General features: G+C 59.3%; 1 protein-coding gene across 3 annotated transcripts; it reads left to right on the top strand.

Moving 5' to 3' along the window:
- Window positions 1–13255: 13255 nt before the first annotated feature.
- On the top strand, window positions 13256–17868 carry LOC129200110 (butyrophilin subfamily 1 member A1-like). 3 transcript variants are annotated; one of them, XM_054811363.1, is made up of 8 exons: window positions 13256–13444; window positions 14048–14127; window positions 14628–14877; window positions 15173–15257; window positions 15720–16067; window positions 16572–16856; window positions 17084–17188; window positions 17406–17841. In XM_054811363.1, exons 3-8 carry the CDS (start codon window positions 14791–14793, stop codon window positions 17546–17548), a joined length of 1053 nt encoding a protein of 350 aa, XP_054667338.1. In that variant the 5' UTR covers window positions 13256–13444; window positions 14048–14127; window positions 14628–14790; the 3' UTR covers window positions 17549–17841. The 3 variants fall into 3 exon arrangements, with proteins under 3 accessions (XP_054667338.1, XP_054667340.1, XP_054667339.1); XM_054811365.1 differs by lacking the exon at window positions 13256–13444 and having other exon boundaries at window positions 13946–14127; window positions 17406–17426; window positions 17700–17868; XM_054811364.1 differs by lacking the exon at window positions 13256–13444 and having other exon boundaries at window positions 13946–14127; window positions 14630–14877.
- The last annotated feature ends 395 nt before the right edge of the window (window positions 17869–18263 follow it).

Genomic DNA, 18263 nt, shown 5'->3' with positions numbered 1-18263 from the left:
TTGCTCGTCTAGGCGAGCCCGCAGCCCCATTGTGAGTGGGTCTGTGCGAGGGCCGCTGAGGGAGGTTTGAGGGCAGGCATGCGTTTTGGGGCTGGCACCTTTGGCCTGGGAGCTAGGGCTGGACGTTTACATTTTTGAGCATGGACGCTGATTTTGGTGGAGAGGGTCGTAAGGCTCTATGTTGAGCCCTTGCTCGTCTAGGCGAGCCCGCAGCCCCATTGTGAGTGGGTCTGTGCGAGGGCCGCTGAGGGAGGTTTGAGGGCAGGCATGCGTTTTGGGGCTGGCACCTTTGGCCTGGGAGCTAGGGCTGGACGTTTACAGTTTTGAGCGTGGACGCTGATTTTTGGTGGAGAGGGTCCGTAAGGCTCTATGTTGAGCCCTTGCTCGTCTAGGCGAGCCCGCAGCCCCAGTGTGAGTGGGTCTGTGCGAGGGCCCCTGAGGGAGGTTTGAGGGCAGGCATGTGTTTTGGGGCTGGCACCTTTGGCCTGGGAGCTAGGGCTAGACGTTTACAGTTTTGAGCGTGGACGCTGATTTTGGTGGAGAGGGTCGTAAGGCTCTATGTTGAGCCCTTGCTCGTCTAGGCGAGCCCGCAGCCCCAATGTGAGTGGGTCTGTGCGAGGGCCGCTGAGGGAGGTTTGAGGGCAGGCATGCGTTTTGGGGCTGGCACCTTTGGCCTGGGAGCTAGGGCTACACGTTCAAATTTTTCAGTGTGGACGCTGATTTTTGGTGGAGAGGGTCGTAAGGCTCTATGTTGAGCCCTTGCTCGTCTAGGCGAGCCCGCAGCCCCAGTGTGAGTGGGTCTGTGCGAGGGCCCCTGAGGGAGGTTTGAGGGCAGGCATGTGTTTTGGGGCTGGCACCTTTGGCCTGGGAGCTAGGGCTAGACGTTTAGAGTTTTGAGCGTGGACGCTGATTTTTGGAAGAGAGGGTCGTAAGGCTCTATGTTGAGCCCTTGCTCGTCTAGGCGAGCCCGCAGCCCCAGTATGAGTGGGTCTGTGCGAGGGCCCCTGAGGGAGGTTTGAGGGCAGGCATGCGTTTTGGGGCTGGCACCTTTGGCCTGGGAGCTAGGGCTGGACGTTTAGAGTTTTGAGCATGGACGCTGATTTTGTTGGAGAGGGTCGTAAGGCTCTATGTTGAGCCCTTGCTCATCTAGGCGAGCCCGCAGCCCCAGTGGGAGTGGGTCTGTGCGAGGGCCGCTGAGGGAGGTTTGAGGGCAGGCATGTGTTTTGGGGCTGGCACCTTTGGCCTGGGAGCTAGGGCTCGACGTTTAGAGTTTTGAGCATGGACGCTGATTTTTGGTGGAGAGGGTCGTAAGGCTCTATGTTGAGCCCTTGCTCGTCTAGGCGAGCCCGCAGCCCCAGTGTGAGTGGGTCTGTGCGAGGGCCCCTGAGGGAGGTTTGAGGGCAGGCATGCGTTTTGGGGCTGGCACCTTTGGCCTGGGAGCTAGGGCTAGACGTTTACAGTTTTGAGCGTGGACGCTGATTTTTGGTGGAGAGGGTCGTAAGGCTCTATGTTGAGCCCTTGCTCGTCTAGGCGAGCCCGCAGCCCAGTGTGAGTGGGTCTGTGCGAGGGCCCCTGAGGGAGGTTTGAGGGCAGGCATGCGTTTTAGGGCTGGCACCTTTGGCCTGGGAGCTAGGGCTGGACGTTTAGAGTTTTGAGCATGGACGCTGATTTTGGTGGAGAGGGTCGTAAGGCTCTATGTTGAGCCCTTGCTCGTCTAGGCGAACCCGCAGCCCCAATGTGAGTGGGTCTGTGCGAGAGCCGCTGAGGGAGGTTTGAGGGCAGGCATGCGTTTTGGGGCTGGCACCTTTGGCCTGGGAGCTAGGGCTGGACGTTTAGAGTTTTGAGCATGGACGCTGATTTTTGGTGGAGAGGGTCGTAAGGCTCTATGTTGAGCCCTTGCTCGTCTAGGCGAGCCCGCAGCCCCATTGTGAGTGGGTCTGTGCGAGGGCCACTGAGGGAGGTTTGAGGGCAGGCATGCGTTTTGGGGCTGGCACCTTTGGCCTGGGAGCTAGGGCTGGACGTTCACATTTTTCAGTGTGGACGCTGAATTTTGGTGGAGAGGGTCGTAAGGCTCTATGTTGAGCCCCTGCTCGGCTAGGCGAGCCCGCAGCCCCATTGTGAGTGGGTCTGTGCGAGGGCCGCTGAGGGAGGTTTGAGGGCAGGCATGCGTTTTGGGGCTGGCACCTTTGGCCTGGGAGCTAGGGCTGGACGTTCACAGTTTTGAGCATGGACGCTGATTTTTGGTGGAGAGGGTCGTAAGGCTCTATGTTGAGCCCTTGCTCGTCTAGGCGAGCCCGCAGCCCCAGTGTGAGTGGGTCTGTGCGAGGGCCGCTGAGGGAGGTTTGAGGGCAGGCATGCGTTTTGGGGCTGGCACCTTTGGCCTGGGAGCTAGGGCTGGACGTTTAGAGTTTTGAGCATGGACGCTGATTTTGGTGGAGAGGGTCGTAAGGCTCTATGTTGAGCCCTTGCTCGGACAGGCGAGCCCGCAGCCCCATTGTGAGTGGGTCTGTGCGAGGGCCCCTGAGGGAGGTTTGAGGGCAGGCATGCGTTTTGGGGCTGGCACCTTTGGCCTGGGAGCTAGGGCTGGACGTTTAGAGTTTTGAGCATGGACGCTGATTTTTGGTGGAGAGGGTCGCAAGGCTCTATGTTGAGCCCTTGCTCGTCTAGGCGAGCCCGCAGCCCCAGTGTGAGTGGGTCTGTGCGAGGGCCGCTGAGGGAGGTTTGAGGGCAGGCATGCGTTTTGGGGCTGGCACCTTTGGCCTGGGAGCTAGGGCTGGACGTTTAGAGTTTTGAGCGTGGACGCTGATTTTTGGTGGAGAGGGTCGTAAGGCTCTATGTTGAGCCCTTGCTCGTCTAGGCGAGCCCGCAGCCCCAGTGTGAGTGGGTCTGTGCGAGGGCCGCTGAGGGAGGTTTGAGGGCAGGCATGCGTTTTGGGGCTGGCACCTTTGGCCTGGGAGCTAGGGCTGGACGTTTAGAGTTTTGAGCGTGGACGCTGATTTTGGTGGAGAGGGTCGTAAGGCTCTATGTTGAGCCCTTGCTCGGACAGGCGAGCCCGCAGCCCCAGTGTGAGTGGGTCTGTGCGAGGTCCGCTGAGGGAGGTTTGAGGGCAGGCATGTGTTTTGGGGCTGGCACCTTTGGCCTGGGAGCTAGGGCTAGACGTTCACATTTTTCAGTGTGGACGCTTATTTTTGGTGGAGAGGGTCGTAAGGCTCTATGTTGAGCTCTTGCTCGTCTAGGCGAGCCCGCAGCCCCAGTGTGAGTGGGTCTGTGCGAGGGCCGCTGAGGGAGGTTTGAGGGCAGGCATGCGTTTTGGGGCTGGCACCTTTGGCCTGGGAGCTAGGGCTGGACGTTTACAGTTTTGAGCGTGGACGCTGATTTTTGGTGGAGAGGGTCGTAAGGCTCTATGTTGAGCCCTTGCTTGTCTAGGCGAGCCCGCAGCCCCAATGTGAGTGGGTCTGTGCGAGGGCCCCTGAGGGAGGTTTGAGGGCAGGCATGCGTTTTGGGGCTGACACCTTTGGCCTGGGAGCTAGGGCTGGACGTTCACATTTTATAGTGTGGACGCTGATTTTTTGGTGGAGAGGGTCGTAAGGCTCTATGTTGAGCCCTTGCTCGTCTAGGCGAGCCCGCAGACCCAGTGTGAGTGGGTCTGTGCGAGGGCCCCTGAGGGAGGTTTGAGGGCAGGCATGCGTTTTGGGGCTGGCACCTTTGGCCTGGGAGCTAGGGCTGGACGTTTACCATTTTGAGCATGGACGCTGATTTTTGGTGGAGAGGGTCATAAGGCTCTATGTTGAGCCCTTGCTCGGCTAGGCGAGCCCGCAGCCCCATTGTGAGTGGGTCTGTGCGAGGGCCCCTGAGGGAGGTTTGAGGGCAGGCATGCGTTTTGGGGCTGGCACCTTTGGCCTGAAGAGCTAGGGCTCGACGTTCACAGTTTTCAGTGTGGACGCTGATTTTTGGTGGAGAGGGTCGTAAGGCTCTATGTTGAGCCCTTGCTCGTCTAGGCGAGCCCGCAGCCCCATTGTGAGTGGGTCCGTGCGAGGGCCGCTGAGGGAGGTTTGAGGGCAGGCATGCGTTTTGGGGCTGGCACCTTTGGCCTGGGAGCTAGGGCTGGACGTTTACCATTTTGAGCATGGACGCTGATTTTGGTGGAGAGGGTCGTAAGGCTCTATGTTGAGCCCTTGCTCGGACAGGCGAGCCCGCAGCCCCATTGTGAGTGGGTCTGTGCGAGGGCCGCTGAGGGAGGTTTGAGGGCAGGCATGCGTTTTGGGGCTGGCACCTTTGGCCTGGGAGCTAGGGCTGGACGTTTAGAGTTTTGAGCATGGACGCTGATTTTTGGTGGAGAGGGTCGCAAGGCTCTATGTTGAGCCCTTGCTCGTCTAGGCGAGCCCGCAGCCCCAGTGTGAGTGGGTCTGTGCGAGGGCCGCTGAGGGAGGTTTGAGGGCAGGCATGCGTTTTGGGGCTGGCACCTTTGGCCTGGGAGCTAGGGCTGGACGTTTAGAGTTTTGAGCGTGGACGCTGATTTTTGGTGGAGAGGGTCGTAAGGCTCTATGTTGAGCCCTTGCTCGTCTAGGCGAGCCCGCAGCCCCAGTGTGAGTGGGTCTGTGCGAGGGCCGCTGAGGGAGGTTTGAGGGCAGGCATGCGTTTTGGGGCTGGCACCTTTGGCCTGGGAGCTAGGGCTGGACGTTTAGAGTTTTGAGCGTGGACGCTGATTTTGGTGGAGAGGGTCGTAAGGCTCTATGTTGAGCCCTTGCTCGGACAGGCGAGCCCGCAGCCCCAGTGTGAGTGGGTCTGTGCGAGGTCCGCTGAGGGAGGTTTGAGGGCAGGCATGTGTTTTGGGGCTGGCACCTTTGGCCTGGGAGCTAGGGCTGGACGTTTACAGTTTTGAGCGTGGACGCTGATTTTTGGTGGAGAGGGTCGTAAGGCTCTATGTTGAGCTCTTGCTCGTCTAGGCGAGCCCGCAGCCCCAGTGTGAGTGGGTCTGTGCGAGGGCCGCTGAGGGAGGTTTGAGGGCAGGCATGCGTTTTGGGGCTGGCACCTTTGGCCTGGGAGCTAGGGCTGGACGTTTACAGTTTTGAGCGTGGACGCTGATTTTTGGTGGAGAGGGTCGTAAGGCTCTATGTTGAGCCCTTGCTTGGACAGGCGAGCCCGCAGCCCCAATGTGAGTGGGTCTGTGCGAGGGCCCCTGAGGGAGGTTTGAGGGCAGGCATGCGTTTTGGGGCTGACACCTTTGGCCTGGGAGCTAGGGCTGGACGTTCACATTTTATAGTGTGGACGCTGATTTTTTGGAGGAGAGGGTCGTAAGGCTCTATGTTGAGCCCTTGCTCGTCTAGGCGAGCCCGCAGACCCAGTGTGAGTGGGTCTGTGCGAGGGCCCCTGAGGGAGGTTTGAGGGCAGGCATGCGTTTTGGGGCTGGCACCTTTGGCCTGGGAGCTAGGGCTGGACGTTTACCATTTTGAGCATGGACGCTGATTTTTGGTGGAGAGGGTCATAAGGCTCTATGTTGAGCCCCTGCTCGGCTAGGCGAGCCCGCAGCCCCATTGTGAGTGGGTCTGTGCGAGGGCCCCTGAGGGAGGTTTGAGGGCAGGCATGCGTTTTGGGGCTGGCACCTTTGGCCTGAAGAGCTAGGGCTCGACGTTCACATTTTTCAGTGTGGACGCTGATTTTTGGTGGAGAGGGTCGTAAGGCTCTATGTTGAGCCCTTGCTCGTCTAGGCGAGCCCGCAGCCCCATTGTGAGTGGGTCCGTGCGAGGGCCGCTGAGGGAGGTTTGAGGGCAGGCATGCGTTTTGGGGCTGGCACCTTTGGCCTGGGAGCTAGGGCTGGACGTTCACAGTTTTCAGTGTGGACGCTGATTTTTGGTGGAGAGGGTCGTAAGGCTCTATGTTGAGCCCTTGCTCGTCTAGGGGAGCCCGCAGCCCCATTGTGAGTGGGTCTGTGCGAGGGCCGCTGAGGGAGGTTTGAGGGCAGGCATGCGTTTTGGGGCTGGCACCTTTGGCCTGGGAGCTAGGGCTGGACGTTTAGAGTTTTGAGCATGGACGCTGATTTTGGTGGAGAGGGTCGTAAGGCTCTATGTTGAGCCCTTGCTCGGACAGGCGAGCCCGCAGCCCCATTGTGAGTGGGTCTGTGCGAGGGCCGCTGAGGGAGGTTTGAGGGCAGGCATGCGTTTTGGGGCTGGCACCTTTGGCCTGAAGAGCTAGGGCTCGACGTTTAGAGTTTTGAGCATGGACGCTGATTTTGGTGGAGAGGGTCGTAAGGCTCTATGTTGAGCCCTTGCTCGTCTAGGCGAGCCCGCAGCCCCATTGTGAGTGGGTCTGTGCGAGGGCCGCTGAGGGAGGTTTGAGGGCAGGCATGCGTTTTGGGGCTGGCACCTTTGGCCTGGGAGCTAGGGCTGGACGTTTAGAGTTTTGAGCATGGACGCTGATTTTTGGTGGAGAGGGTCGTAAGGCTCTATGTTGAGCCCTTGCTCGTCTAGGCGAGCCCGCAGCCCCAGTGTGAGTGGGTCTGTGCGAGGGCCCCTGAGGGAGGTTTGAGGGCAGGCATGTGTTTTGGGGCTGGCACCTTTGGCCTGGGAGCTAGGGCTAGACGTTCAAATTTTTCAGTGTGGACGCTGATTTTGGTGGAGAGGGTCGTAAGGCTCTATGTTGAGCCCTTGCTCGTCTAGGCGAGCCCGCAGCCCCAATGTGAGTGGGTCTGTGCGAGGGCCGCTGAGGGAGGTTTGAGGGCAGGCATGCGTTTTGGGGCTGGCACCTTTGGCCTGGGAGCTAGGGCTACACGTTCAAATTTTTCAGTGTGGACGCTGATTTTGGTGGAGAGGGTCGTAAGGCTCTATGTTGAGCCCTTGCTCGTCTAGGCGAGCCCGCAGCCCCAGTGTGAGTGGGTCTGTGCGAGGGCCCCTGAGGGAGGTTTGAGGGCAGGCATGTGTTTTGGGGCTGGCACCTTTGGCCTGGGAGCTAGGGCTAGACGTTCAAATTTTTCAGTGTGGACGCTGATTTTTGGAAGAGAGGGTCGTAAGGCTCTATGTTGAGCCCTTGCTCGGACAGGCGAGCCCGCAGCCCCAGTATGAGTGGGTCTGTGCGAGGGCCCCTGAGGGAGGTTTGAGGGCAGGCATGCGTTTTGGGGCTGGCACCTTTGGCCTGGGAGCTAGGGCTAGACGTTCAAATTTTTCAGTCTGGACGCTGATTTTTGGAAGAGAGGGTCGTAAGGCTCTATGTTGAGCCCTTGCTCGGACAGGCGAGCCCGCAGCCCCAGTATGAGTGGGTCTGTGCGAGGGCCCCTGAGGGAGGTTTGAGGGCAGGCATGTGTTTTGGGGCTGGCACCTTTGGCCTGAGAGCTAGGGCTCGACGTTTAGAGTTTTGAGCATGGACGCTGATTTTGGTGGAGAGGGTCGTAAGGCTCTATGTTGAGCCCTTGCTCGGACAGGCGAGCCCGCAGCCCCAGTGTGAGTGGGGCTGTGCGAGGGCCGCTGAGGGAGGTTTGAGGGCAGGCATGCGTTTTGGGGCTGGCACCTTTGGCCTGAGAGCTAGGGCTGGACGTTTAGAGTTTTGAGCGTGGACGCTGATTTTGGTGGAGAGGGTCGTAAGGCTCTATGTTGAGCCCTTGCTCGTCTAGGCGAGCCCGCAGCCCCAGTGTGAGTGGGTCTGTGCGAGGGCCCCTGAGGGAGGTTTGAGGGCAGGCATGCGTTTTGGGGCTGGCACCTTTGGCCTGGGAGCTAGGGCTAGACGTTCAAATTTTTCAGTGTGGACGCTGATTTTTGGTGGAGAGGGTCGTAAGGCTCTATGTTGAGCCCTTGCTCGTCTAGGCGAGCCCGCAGCCCTAGTGTGAGTGGGTCTGTGCGAGGGTCGCTGAGGGAGGTTTGAGGGCAGGCATGCGTTTTAGGGCTGGCACCTTTGGCCTGGGAGCTAGGGCTGGACGTTTAGAGTTTTGAGCATGGACGCTGATTTTGGTGGAGAGGGTCGTAAGGCTCTATGTTGAGCCCTTGCTCGTCTAGGCGAACCCGCAGCCCCAGTGTGAGTGGGTCTGTGCGAGGGCCGCTGAGGGAGGTTTGAGGGCAGGCATGCGTTTTGGGGCTGGCACCTTTGGCCTGGGAGCTAGGGCTGGACGTTTAGAGTTTTGAGCGTGGACGCTGATTTTTGGTGGAGAGGGTCGTAAGGCTCTATGTTGAGCCCTTGCTTGGACAGGCGAGCCCGCAGCCCCAATGTGAGTGGGTCTGTGCGAGGGCCGCTGAGGGAGGTTTGAGGGCAGGCATGCGTTTTGGGGCTGACACCTTTGGCCTGGGAGCTAGGGCTGGACGTTCACATTTTATAGTGTGGACGCTGATTTTTTGGAGGAGAGGGTCGTAAGGCTCTATGTTGAGCCCTTGCTCGTCTAGGCGAGCCCGCAGACCCAGTGTGAGTGGGTCTGTGCGAGGGCCCCTGAGGGAGGTTTGAGGGCAGGCATGCGTTTTGGGGCTGGCACCTTTGGCCTGGGAGCTAGGGCTGGACGTTCACATTTTTCAGTGTGGACGCTGATTTTTGGTGGAGAGGGTCGTAAGGCTCTATGTTGAGCCCTTGCTCGTCTAGGCGAGCCCGCAGCCCCATTGTGAGTGGGTCTGTGCGAGGGCCGCTGAGGGAGGTTTGAGGGCAGGCATGCGTTTTGGGGATGGCACCTTTGGCCTGAGAGCTAGGGCTGGACGTTTAGAGTTTTGAGCATGGATGCTGATTTTGGTGGAGAGGGTCGCAAGGCTCTATGTTGAGCCCTTGCTCGTCTAGGCGAGCCCGCAGCCCCATTGTGAGTGGGTCTGTGCGAGGGTCGCTGAGGGAGGTTTGAGGGCAGGCATGCGTTTTGGGGCTGGCACCTTTGGCCTGGGAGCTAGGGCTGGACGTTCACATTTTTCAGTGTGGACGCTGAATTTTGGTGGAGAGGGTCGTAAGGCTCTATGTTGAGCCCTTGCTCGGCTAGGCGAGCCCGCAGCCCCATTGTGAGTGGGTCTGTGCGAGGGCCGCTGAGGGAGGTTTGAGGGCAGGCATGCGTTTTGGGGCTGGCACCTTTGGCCTGGGAGCTAGGGCTGGACGTTCACAGTTTTCAGTGTGGACGCTGATTTTTGGTGGAGAGGGTCGTAAGGCTCTATGTTGAGCCCTTGCTCGTCTAGGCGAGCCCGCAGCCCCAGTGTGAGTGGGTCTGTGCGAGGGCCGCTGAGGGAGGTTTGAGGGCAGGCATGCGTTTTGGGGCTGGCACCTTTGGCCTGGGAGCTAGGGCTGGACGTTTAGAGTTTTGAGCATGGACGCTGATTTTGGTGGAGAGGGTCGTAAGGCTCTATGTTGAGCCCTTGCTCGGACAGGCGAGCCCGCAGCCCCATTGTGAGTGGGTCTGTGCGAGGGCCCCTGTAGGGAGGTTTGAGGGCAGGCATGCGTTTTGGGGCTGGCACCTTTGGCCTGGGAGCTAGGGCTGGACGTTTAGAGTTTTGAGCATGGACGCTGATTTTTGGTGGAGAGGGTCGCAAGGCTCTATGTTGAGCCCCTGCTCGGCTAGGCGAGCCCGCAGCCCCAGTGTGAGTGGGTCTGTGCGAGGGCCGCTGAGGGAGGTTTGAGGGCAGGCATGCGTTTTGGGGCTGGCACCTTTGGCCTGGGAGCTAGGGCTGGACGTTCACATTTTTCAGTGTGGACGCTGATTTTTGGTGGAGAGGGTCGTAAGGCTCTATGTTGAGCCCTTGCTCGTCTAGGCGAGCCCGCAGCACCAATGTGAGTGGGTCTGTGCGAGGGCCGCTGAGGGAGGTTTGAGGGCAGGCATGCGTTTTGGGGCTGGCACCTTTGGCCTGGGAGCTAGGGCTGGACGTTTAGAGTTTTGAGCATGGACGCTGATTTTGGTGGAGAGGGTCGTAAGGCTCTATGTTGAGCCCTTGCTCGTCTAGGCGAGCCCGCAGCCCCAATGTGAGTGGGTCTGTGCGAGGGCCGCTGAGGTAGGTTTGAGGGCAGGCATGCGTTTTGGGGCTGGCACCTTTGGCCTGGGAGCTAGGGCTGGACGTTTAGAGTTTTGAGCGTGGACGCTGATTTTTGGTGGAGAGGGTCGTAAGGCTCTATGTTGAGCCCTTGCTCGGACAGGCGAGCCCGCAGCCCCAGTATGAGTGGGTCTGTGCGAGGTCTGCTGAGGGAGGTTTGAGGGCAGGCATGCGTTTTGGGGCTGGCACCTTTGGCCTGGGAGCTAGGGCTAGACGTTCAAATTTTTCAGTGTGGACGCTGATTTTTGGTGGAGAGGGTCGTAAGGCTCTATGTTGAGCTCTTGCTCGTCTAGGCGAGCCCGCAGCCCCAGTGTGAGTGGGTCTGTGCGAGGGCCGCTGAGGGAGGTTTGAGGGCAGGCATGCGTTTTGGGGCTGGCACCTTTGGCCTGGGAGCTAGGGCTGGACGTTTAGAGTTTTGAGCGTGGACGCTGATTTTTGGTGGAGAGGGTCGTAAGGCTCTATGTTGAGCCCTTGCTCGTCTAGGCGAGCCCGCAGCCCCATTGTGAGTGGGTCTGTGCGAGGGCCGCTGAGGGAGGTTTGAGGGCAGGCATGCGTTTTGGGGCTGGCACCTTTGGCCTGAGAGCTAGGGCTGGACGTTTAGAGTTTTGAGCATGGACGCTGATTTTGGTGGAGAGGGTCGCAAGGCTCTATGTTGAGCCCTTGCTCGTCTAGGCGAGCCCGCAGCCCCATTGTGAGTGGGTCCGTGCGAGGGCCGCTGAGGGAGGTTTGAGGGCAGGCATGCGTTTTGGGGCTGGCACCTTTGGCCTGGGAGCTAGGGCTGGACGTTCACATTTTTCAGTGTGGACGCTGAATTTTGGTGGAGAGGGTCGTAAGGCTCTATGTTGAGCCCCTGCTCGGCTAGGTGAGCCCGCAGCCCCATTGTGAGTGGGTCTGTGCGAGGGCCGCTGAGGGAGGTTTGAGGGCAGGCATGCGTTTTGGGGCTGGCACCTTTGGCCTGGGAGCTAGGGCTGGACGTTCACAGTTTTCAGTGTGGACGCTGATTTTTGGTGGAGAGGGTCGTAAGGCTCTATGTTGAGCCCTTGCTCGGACAGGCGAGCCCGCAGCCCCAGTGTGAGTGGGTCTGTGCGAGGGCCGCTGAGGGAGGTTTGAGGGCAGGCATGCGTTTTGGGGCTGGCACCTTTGGCCTGGGAGCTAGGGCTGGACGTTTACCATTTTGAGCATGTGCGCTGATTTTGGTGGAGAGGGTCGTAAGGCTCTATGTTGAGCCCTTGCTCGGACAGGCGAGCCCGCAGCCCCATTGTGAGTGGGTCTGTGCGAGGGCCCCTGTAGGGAGGTTTGAGGGCAGGCATGCGTTTTGGGGCTGGCACCTTTGGCCTGGGAGCTAGGGCTGGACGTTTAGAGTTTTGAGCATGGACGCTGATTTTTGGTGGAGAGGGTCGCAAGGCTCTATGTTGAGCCCTTGCTCATCTAGGCGAGCCCGCAGCCCCAGTGTGAGTGGGTCTGTGCGAGGGCCGCTGAGGGAGGTTTGAGGGCAGGCATGCGTTTTGGGGCTGGCACCTTTGGCCTGGGAGCTAGGGCTGGACGTTCACATTTTTCAGTGTGGACGCTGATTTTTGGTGGAGAGGGTCGTAAGGCTCTATGTTGAGCCCTTGCTCATCTAGGCGAGCCCGCAGCCCCAATGTGAGTGGGTCTGTGCGAGGGCCGCTGAGGGAGGTTTGAGGGCAGGCATGCGTTTTGGGGCTGGCACCTTTGGCCTGGGAGCTAGGGCTGGACGTTTAGAGTTTTGAGCATGGACGCTGATTTTGGTGGAGAGGGTCGCAAGGCTCTATGTTGAGCCCTTTCTCGTCTAGGTGAGCCCGCAGCCCCAGTGTGAGTGGGGCTGTGCGAGGGCCGCTGAGGGAGGTTTGAGGGCAGGCATGCGTTTTGGGGCTGGCACCTTTGGCCTGGGAGCTAGGGCTGGACGTTTACCATTTTGAGCATGGGCGCTGATTTTGGTGGAGAGGGTCGTAAGGCTCTATGTTGAGCCCTTGCTCGGACAGGCGAGCCCGCAGCCCCAGTGTGAGTGGGTCCGTGCGAGGGCCGCTGAGGGAGGTTTGAGGGCAGGCATGCGTTTTGGGGCTGGCACCTTTGGCCTGGGAGCTAGGGCTGGACGTTCACAGTTTTCAGTGTGGACGCTGAATTTTGGTGGAGAGGGTCGTAAGGCTCTATGTTGAGCCCTTGCTCGTCTAGGCGAGCCCGCAGCCCCAGTGTGAGTGGGTCTGTGCGAGGGCCGCTGAGGGAGGTTTGAGGGCAGGCATGCGTTTTGGGGCTGGCACCTTTGGCCTGGGAGCTAGGGCTGGACGTTCACATTTTTCAGTGTGGACGCTTATTTTTGGTGGAGAGGGTCGTAAGGCTCTATGTTGAGCCCTTGCTCGTCTAGGCGAGCCCGCAGCCCCAATGTGAGTGGGGCTGTGCGAGGGCCGCTGAGGGAGGTTTGAGGGCAGGCATGCGTTTTGGGGCTGGCACCTTTGGCCTGGGAGCAGGGGCCCGACGTTTCCAGTTTGGAGCGTGGAGGTAAATTTTTCCCGAGAGTGACGTGAGACTCTATGTTGAGGCCTTGCGCGGCTAGGCGAGCCCGCAGCCCCAATGCGAGTGGGGCTGTGCGAGGGCCGGTGTGGGAGGTTTGAGGCCAGGCATCCCTTTTGGGGCTGGCACCTTTGGCCTGGGAGCAGGGGCTTGAAGTTTCCAGTTTGGAGCGTGGAGGTAAATTTTTGCCGAGAGTGACGTGAGACTCTATGTTGAGGCCTTGCGCGGCTAGGCGAGCCCGCAGCCCCAATGCGAGTGGGGCTGTGTGAGGGCCGGTGTGGGAGGTTTGAGGCCAGGCATGCGTTTTGGGGCTGGCACCTTTGGCCTGGGAGCAGGGCCTCGACGTTTCCAGTTTGGAGCGTGGAGGTAAATTTATGCCGAGAGTGACGTGAGACTCTATGTTGAGGCCTTGTGAGGCTAGGCGAGCCCACAGCGTCAATGCGAGTGGGGCTGTGCGAGGGCCGGTGTGGGAGGTTTGAGGGCAGGCATCCCTTTTGGGGCTGGCACCTTTGGCCTGGGAGCAGGGCCTCGACGTTTCCAGTTTGGAGCGTGGAGGTAAATTTTTGCCGAGAGTGACGTGAGACTCTATGTTGAGGCCTTGCGCGGCTAGGCGAGCCCGCAGCCCCAATGCGAGTGGGGCTGTGCGAGGGCCGGTGTGGGAGGTTTGAGGCCAGGCATCCCTTTTGGGGCTGGCACCTTTGGCCTGGGAGCAGCGGCTCGACGTTTACATTTTGAAATCCCAAATCAGCCAAACTCGGCTCATTCCCAACTTGTCCAGTCAAAGCTCGAAGCTTTGCACCATCGCCCCCAACAAACAGCCTTCTTGTGCCTTTCTTTTTCTCCTTTTTCCTTTCCGAGGACTGAGGGCCTCCTGCCTTTTCCTCCGGAAAACACCAATGTCCTGAAACACCAAAGAACCCCAAGAGATGGACCCAGTGCAACTGGCTCAGGTGGACAATTCCCTGGGGTCTGGTTGGGGGTTTCCTCATTGCTTCAGCGACAGTGCTCATGCACAAGACAATCAGCCCTTTTTGGGAAAGGAAACAGGTATTTCTGGGTGCCAAACCTGTCCTGGTGCTGTTCCCCAGCACAGGCTGCCGGGAGAGGTGCAGCTCCGGGAAAAGCCACCTTCAGCAGCTCCCATCCAGGTGGGAGTGGGGAGGCTGTTGGTTTCCCTTTTTGTTTTGTGCTTGGAGGTTTATTTTGTGACTCCATCACTCCCCCTCCTTCTTAACTAGACAGGGGAGAAAAGCATAAGGAAAGGCTGGTGGGGCGAGATAAGGACAGGAACAGATGACTCAGCAGTTACCATCATGGGCAGATGACAGACTCATCGTAGAGGAAATAATTCATCTAATTTATTACCGAGCAAAAGAGAGTAGAGCAATGAGAACTAAAACCAAATCTTAAAACGCCTCCCCTCACCCCTCCCATCTTCCTGAACTCAACTTCACTCCCGATTTCTACCTACTCCAGCCCAGCACCACAGGGGGATGGGGAATGGGGGCTGTGGTCAGTTCATCACACCTTGTCTGCTGCTCCTTCCTCCTCAGAGGAAGACTCCTCACACTCTGCCTCTGCTCCAGCGTGGGGTCCCTCCCATGGGAGACAGTCCTCCACCAACTTCTCCAAAGTGAGTCCTTCCCATGGGCTGCCGTTCTTCACCTGCTCCAGCATGGTCTCTCCCATGGGGTGCAGACCTTCAGGAGCAAACTGCTCCAGCGTGGGGTCCCCCACGGGGGCACAAGTCCTGCCAGCAAACCTGCTCTGGCGTGGGCTCCTCTCTGCATGGGACCAAAGGTCCTGCCAGGAACTTGCTCCACTGAGGGTTTCCCAAGAGCTCACAGCCTCCTCCAGGTGCCACCACCTGCTCTGGCATGGGGTCCTCCATGGGCTGCAGGTGGAATTTCTACACCCCCTCATCCTTCCGCCATGGGCTGCAGGGGGACAGCCTGCCTCACCATGGTCTTCACCACGGGCTACAGGGGGATCTCTGCTCCAGCGCCTGGAGAACCTCCTGCCCCTCCTTCTGCACCTACGTGGGTGTCTGCAGAGTTTCTCACATCTTAATCTCATTGCAACAGCTCTTGCTCCTTTTTTTTTTTCCTCTCCTTCTTATCTCTGTTGTCCCAGAGGCGCTACCACCACCACCACCCATCGCTGATGGGCTTGGCCTTGCACAGCAGTGGGTCCGTCTTGGAGCCAACTGCCATCGGCTCTCTCAGACACAGGGGAAGCTTCTAGGACCTTCTTGCAGAAGCCACCCAGGTAGCCCCCCGCTAACAAAAACCATGCCATGCAAACCTGGGACATCACCCCACAGGCAGGAATTCGGAAACGGAAACTGAGCAGCCTGGTGACTCCTGTAACTCGTGCCCGTCTGGTGAGTGACTTGTCTTTCTGCAGGGGATTTAGAATATTTCCTTTCCTTTAGAGTCTTGTCAGGGATTTGCAATAAATGCTGGTGAGGGGGAGTGGGGCAGAGCAGGGGGCTGCACCGGGGAGCCGTATGCGGTCCTGTCCTGCACTGGAGCAATGGGGGTGCTGGTGCAGGAAGGTTGGTGGGATTGCTGGAGCCTCTTTGGGGGCACATGCAGCCCTTCTTCCCCATCCCCTCTCCACCAGCTGTAACCCCCCATCGCCCTCCCTCTGCCTCCCTTCCCCTCCCTCTTCTCCAGCTCCGGACGCACATGTGGCTCCCTGCGAGCCCCGGGGGCCTCCTGAGTTATTTGGTGACTCTGCACGTCCTGCGGCTGGGATCAGGTAGGGATCCTGCAGGGCTGGGGGGAGGCTTTTGCCCACTCTGGGGGGCAGCTGTGGGGCAGGGGAGCTGCCATGGAGTGGGGGGAGCCCAGCCCAGAGCTGGGCCCCGCATGGGTTTTGCTTTCCCTTGGGCTCTTTCTGCAATGCGTCCCTTGCCCTGGGGGCACCTTTGGTCCCATCCTGCAGCGCTCCCCTCAAACGTTTCTGGCTTGCAGCAGGGCTGGCTGGGGTGGAGGTCGTTTTCTGGAGCACGTTCCCGCTCCCAGGAAACCTCCTTCTCCTTCCAGTCCTCCCACTCCCTCACCACTTTCTCCAGTGTCTTTGGACCATGGGGAGGGCAAAGCAACGCCCGTGGGATGGAGCGTGCACCAAGGTCACGCCAAGCTCACCCCTTGCCATGCAACACCCCTAAATTAACGTAGGCACAATCTCTGTGTCTCTGTGTCCTTCTCCATCACCAAGCTGACTTCAGAGTGGTGGGACCAGGCCACACTCTCCAGGCGACTGTGGGGCAGGACGTCGTGCTGCCATGTCACTTGTCCCCCAGCGTGGAGGCTCGGAGCTTGGACATCAGGTGGATCCGGCATCCATTCTCTGAAACGGTGCACCACTACCGAAATGGAGAGGACCTTTATAGGGAGCAGATGGAGGAATATGTTGGGAGGACAGAGTTGGTCAGGGATGGTCTCTCCCGTGGACGCCTGGACTTGCGAATCTCTGCGTTGAGACCCTCTGACGATGGTCAGTACGTCTGCACTGTGACAGATGGTGACTCTTATGGAGAAGCTACGGTGGATCTGGAAGTGGAAGGTTTGTGGTGGGTGTGGTGTTTGCAGGGGCTGGTGCGGGTGTCCGTGGCCCTGGGGACAAGGTGCTGAGCAGCTCCTTGGGCTCAGATCCGGGACTGCCAGCCAAGCCAAGGCTGGGACCTGACGCTGTTAGGGGTGGAGTTGGGAAGAGATCTCTTCCTGGCTCTGAGCAGCTGGATCTTTGCTTTGGCTTTGCCCTTTGTGCCGTAGGAGACCTGGCACGTTGTCTGGAAGCGTTAGGGCTTCTTCAACAAAGACGGGTCGGTGCAGACGCTGCCTTGAGGTGCTGAAGCTCGGCAGCTGGGTCTTGCTCTGCCGGGCTGTTTTGTGGGAGATCTGGGGTCGTTTGGCATCAATGCTCTGCAGTTCCCGCACAAGTTGGGGTGGTTTTGGTGGCCGGTCCTGTAGCACTGGTGGGCCCCGTGATGTGTTTGGTATTGGATTCGGTCATCACCTTTGAGTTGAGTCCATCCCACACTGACAACAACCACGGGCTCTTCCCCAGCCACAGGCTCTGTCCCTCAGCTCTCCCTGGAGGCTTACGAGGACGGAGGCATCCAGGTGGTGTGTCGATGGGCCGGCTGGTACCCACTACCGGAGGTGCTGTGGAGAGATCCCGATGGGCAGCATCTCCCCTCGGTCTCCCAGAGACATTCCTCGGATGAGAGGGGCCTCTTTGACGTCGAAGGCATCATCATTGTGACCAATGGGAACAGACGTGGGAAATGGTCCTGTGTGGTCAGAAGCATCCGCCTCAACCAGGAGCAGGAGACGTCCCTGCACATCTCAGGTGCAACGATGGCAGCCAGACCCTGCGGTGCCGGCAGCAGGGCTGGGGTTTGCTGCGTTGCTTTGAGCAGCTTTGATCTGGGGTTCGCGGTGCAAGGTGTGGGGTGTGGGGGCACGGGAGGGGTGTGCACCTTCACAGCCTTGGGGCGTTTGTCTTTTTGTTCTTCTGCTGCTCAAACATGGGACTGTAAAACCATCCCTTTTCCTGCTGATGGTTTTGTTTCTCAGCTCCCTTTTTCCACAATGCCCGTCCCTGGATGGTTGGTGTGCAGGTGCTCCTTGTGCTTTCAGCTGTGTTCCTTGGCCTCGGTGCTTATCTGTGGAGAAGGAAAGGTAAGTGGTGTCAGAAGAATGTTTTGCCTTCACCAAAAAGCTCTTTGGGCAAAGGAAGGAAAGGGACAAGGACACGGCGGGTTGTGGGCTTGAGGACAGGGAGCACGGCCAGACCATCTCTGGCTGGTGGGAAGGTGCAAGAGACCCTCTTGAGATGTTCCCAGGGATGAAGCCAGCTGCTGTCCTGACCCCCTCTTCCTCTGCCTTTGCTTTTCAGTGCTGCAGTCCCGAGAGCTGGGTGAGTCCTTGTGGCCCCTTCCCCCAGCAAAACCTGCTGGCAAAGGAGCCCCCCTGGGAGGGACGTGGGTTTGGATGGCTCCTGAAGTTACGGCTGAACTCCAGAGTGCCTGGGTGGGCTGATGGGGGGATGGGCTGGCAGGGAGCCATTCCCTGGGGTTTGGGGGTTTTTTTGCACTTCCCAAAGTGCAACTCTGTCTAGTGCTGTGGAGGCAGCCATGGGATGAGCAGCTGTCTCCTCTGGAGATTTAATCCTTTTGCTCTTGCTTTACAGAGGAACGAGATGCAGCACTGGGTGAGTGTCTGTGAGCTCCATCACAGCGTGGGGTGCTGTCCCAGGTGCTTTGCGTTCGCCCTTTCCCTCCTTGCCCGTCATCTCCATCCCTGCATCCCCCAGCTCTGGGAAAGCCCAAGGCGATGTGCCTGGCAGGGTGGGCAGCTCGGGGACACCAGCCCACGCCTGGACCCTCTGCCCTGCCCAGAGGTGCTGGGGACCGGCTGGGGGATGTGACCAGCTCTTGTCTCTCCTTCTAGCCTGGAGAAAGTTTCTGCTTCCCCACAATCCAGGTAATCCTGTATTTTAGTGCCATTCTGGGTGGTTCTCCTCCCTGTGCTTGTGTGCAAGGGGCATCTGGGCTGGGCAGTGCCCGGGACTGGCCGTGCCTGGGTGTGTTTGGTGACTCAGACACCCCCGAGCAGGGCACTAGCCTGTTCTCCAGCCCCTTTTCTTGCCTTTCCAAGGCATTGTGAGTGGCATCGCTGGGGCCAAGAGGAGCCCTCTGCCACCCCCCTGAGAGCCCGTGCACTGCCCAGACCCAGCCACTGCCTCCCCAGGCTG

Source organism: Grus americana (assembly GCF_028858705.1).
Source record: "Grus americana isolate bGruAme1 chromosome 32 unlocalized genomic scaffold, bGruAme1.mat SUPER_32_unloc_1, whole genome shotgun sequence".
Taxonomy (NCBI): domain Eukaryota; kingdom Metazoa; phylum Chordata; class Aves; order Gruiformes; family Gruidae; genus Grus; species Grus americana.
Note: the sequence above shows the minus strand (reverse complement) of the source record. Positions and strands in the feature narration are given on the sequence as shown.

Bases quoted from the DNA above. Each gene is read 5' to 3' on its own strand.
- LOC129200110 (XM_054811363.1), top strand. From the start codon at position 14,791: ATGCAAACCTGGGACATCACCCCACAGGCAGGAATTCGGAAACGGAAA. The intron at 14,878-15,172 runs GTGAGTGACTTG...CCTCTTCTCCAG, and splicing joins CTGTAACTCGTGCCCGTCTG to CTCCGGACGCACATGTGGCT. The intron at 16,857-17,083 runs GTGCAACGATGG...TTTGTTTCTCAG, and splicing joins GACGTCCCTGCACATCTCAG to CTCCCTTTTTCCACAATGCC.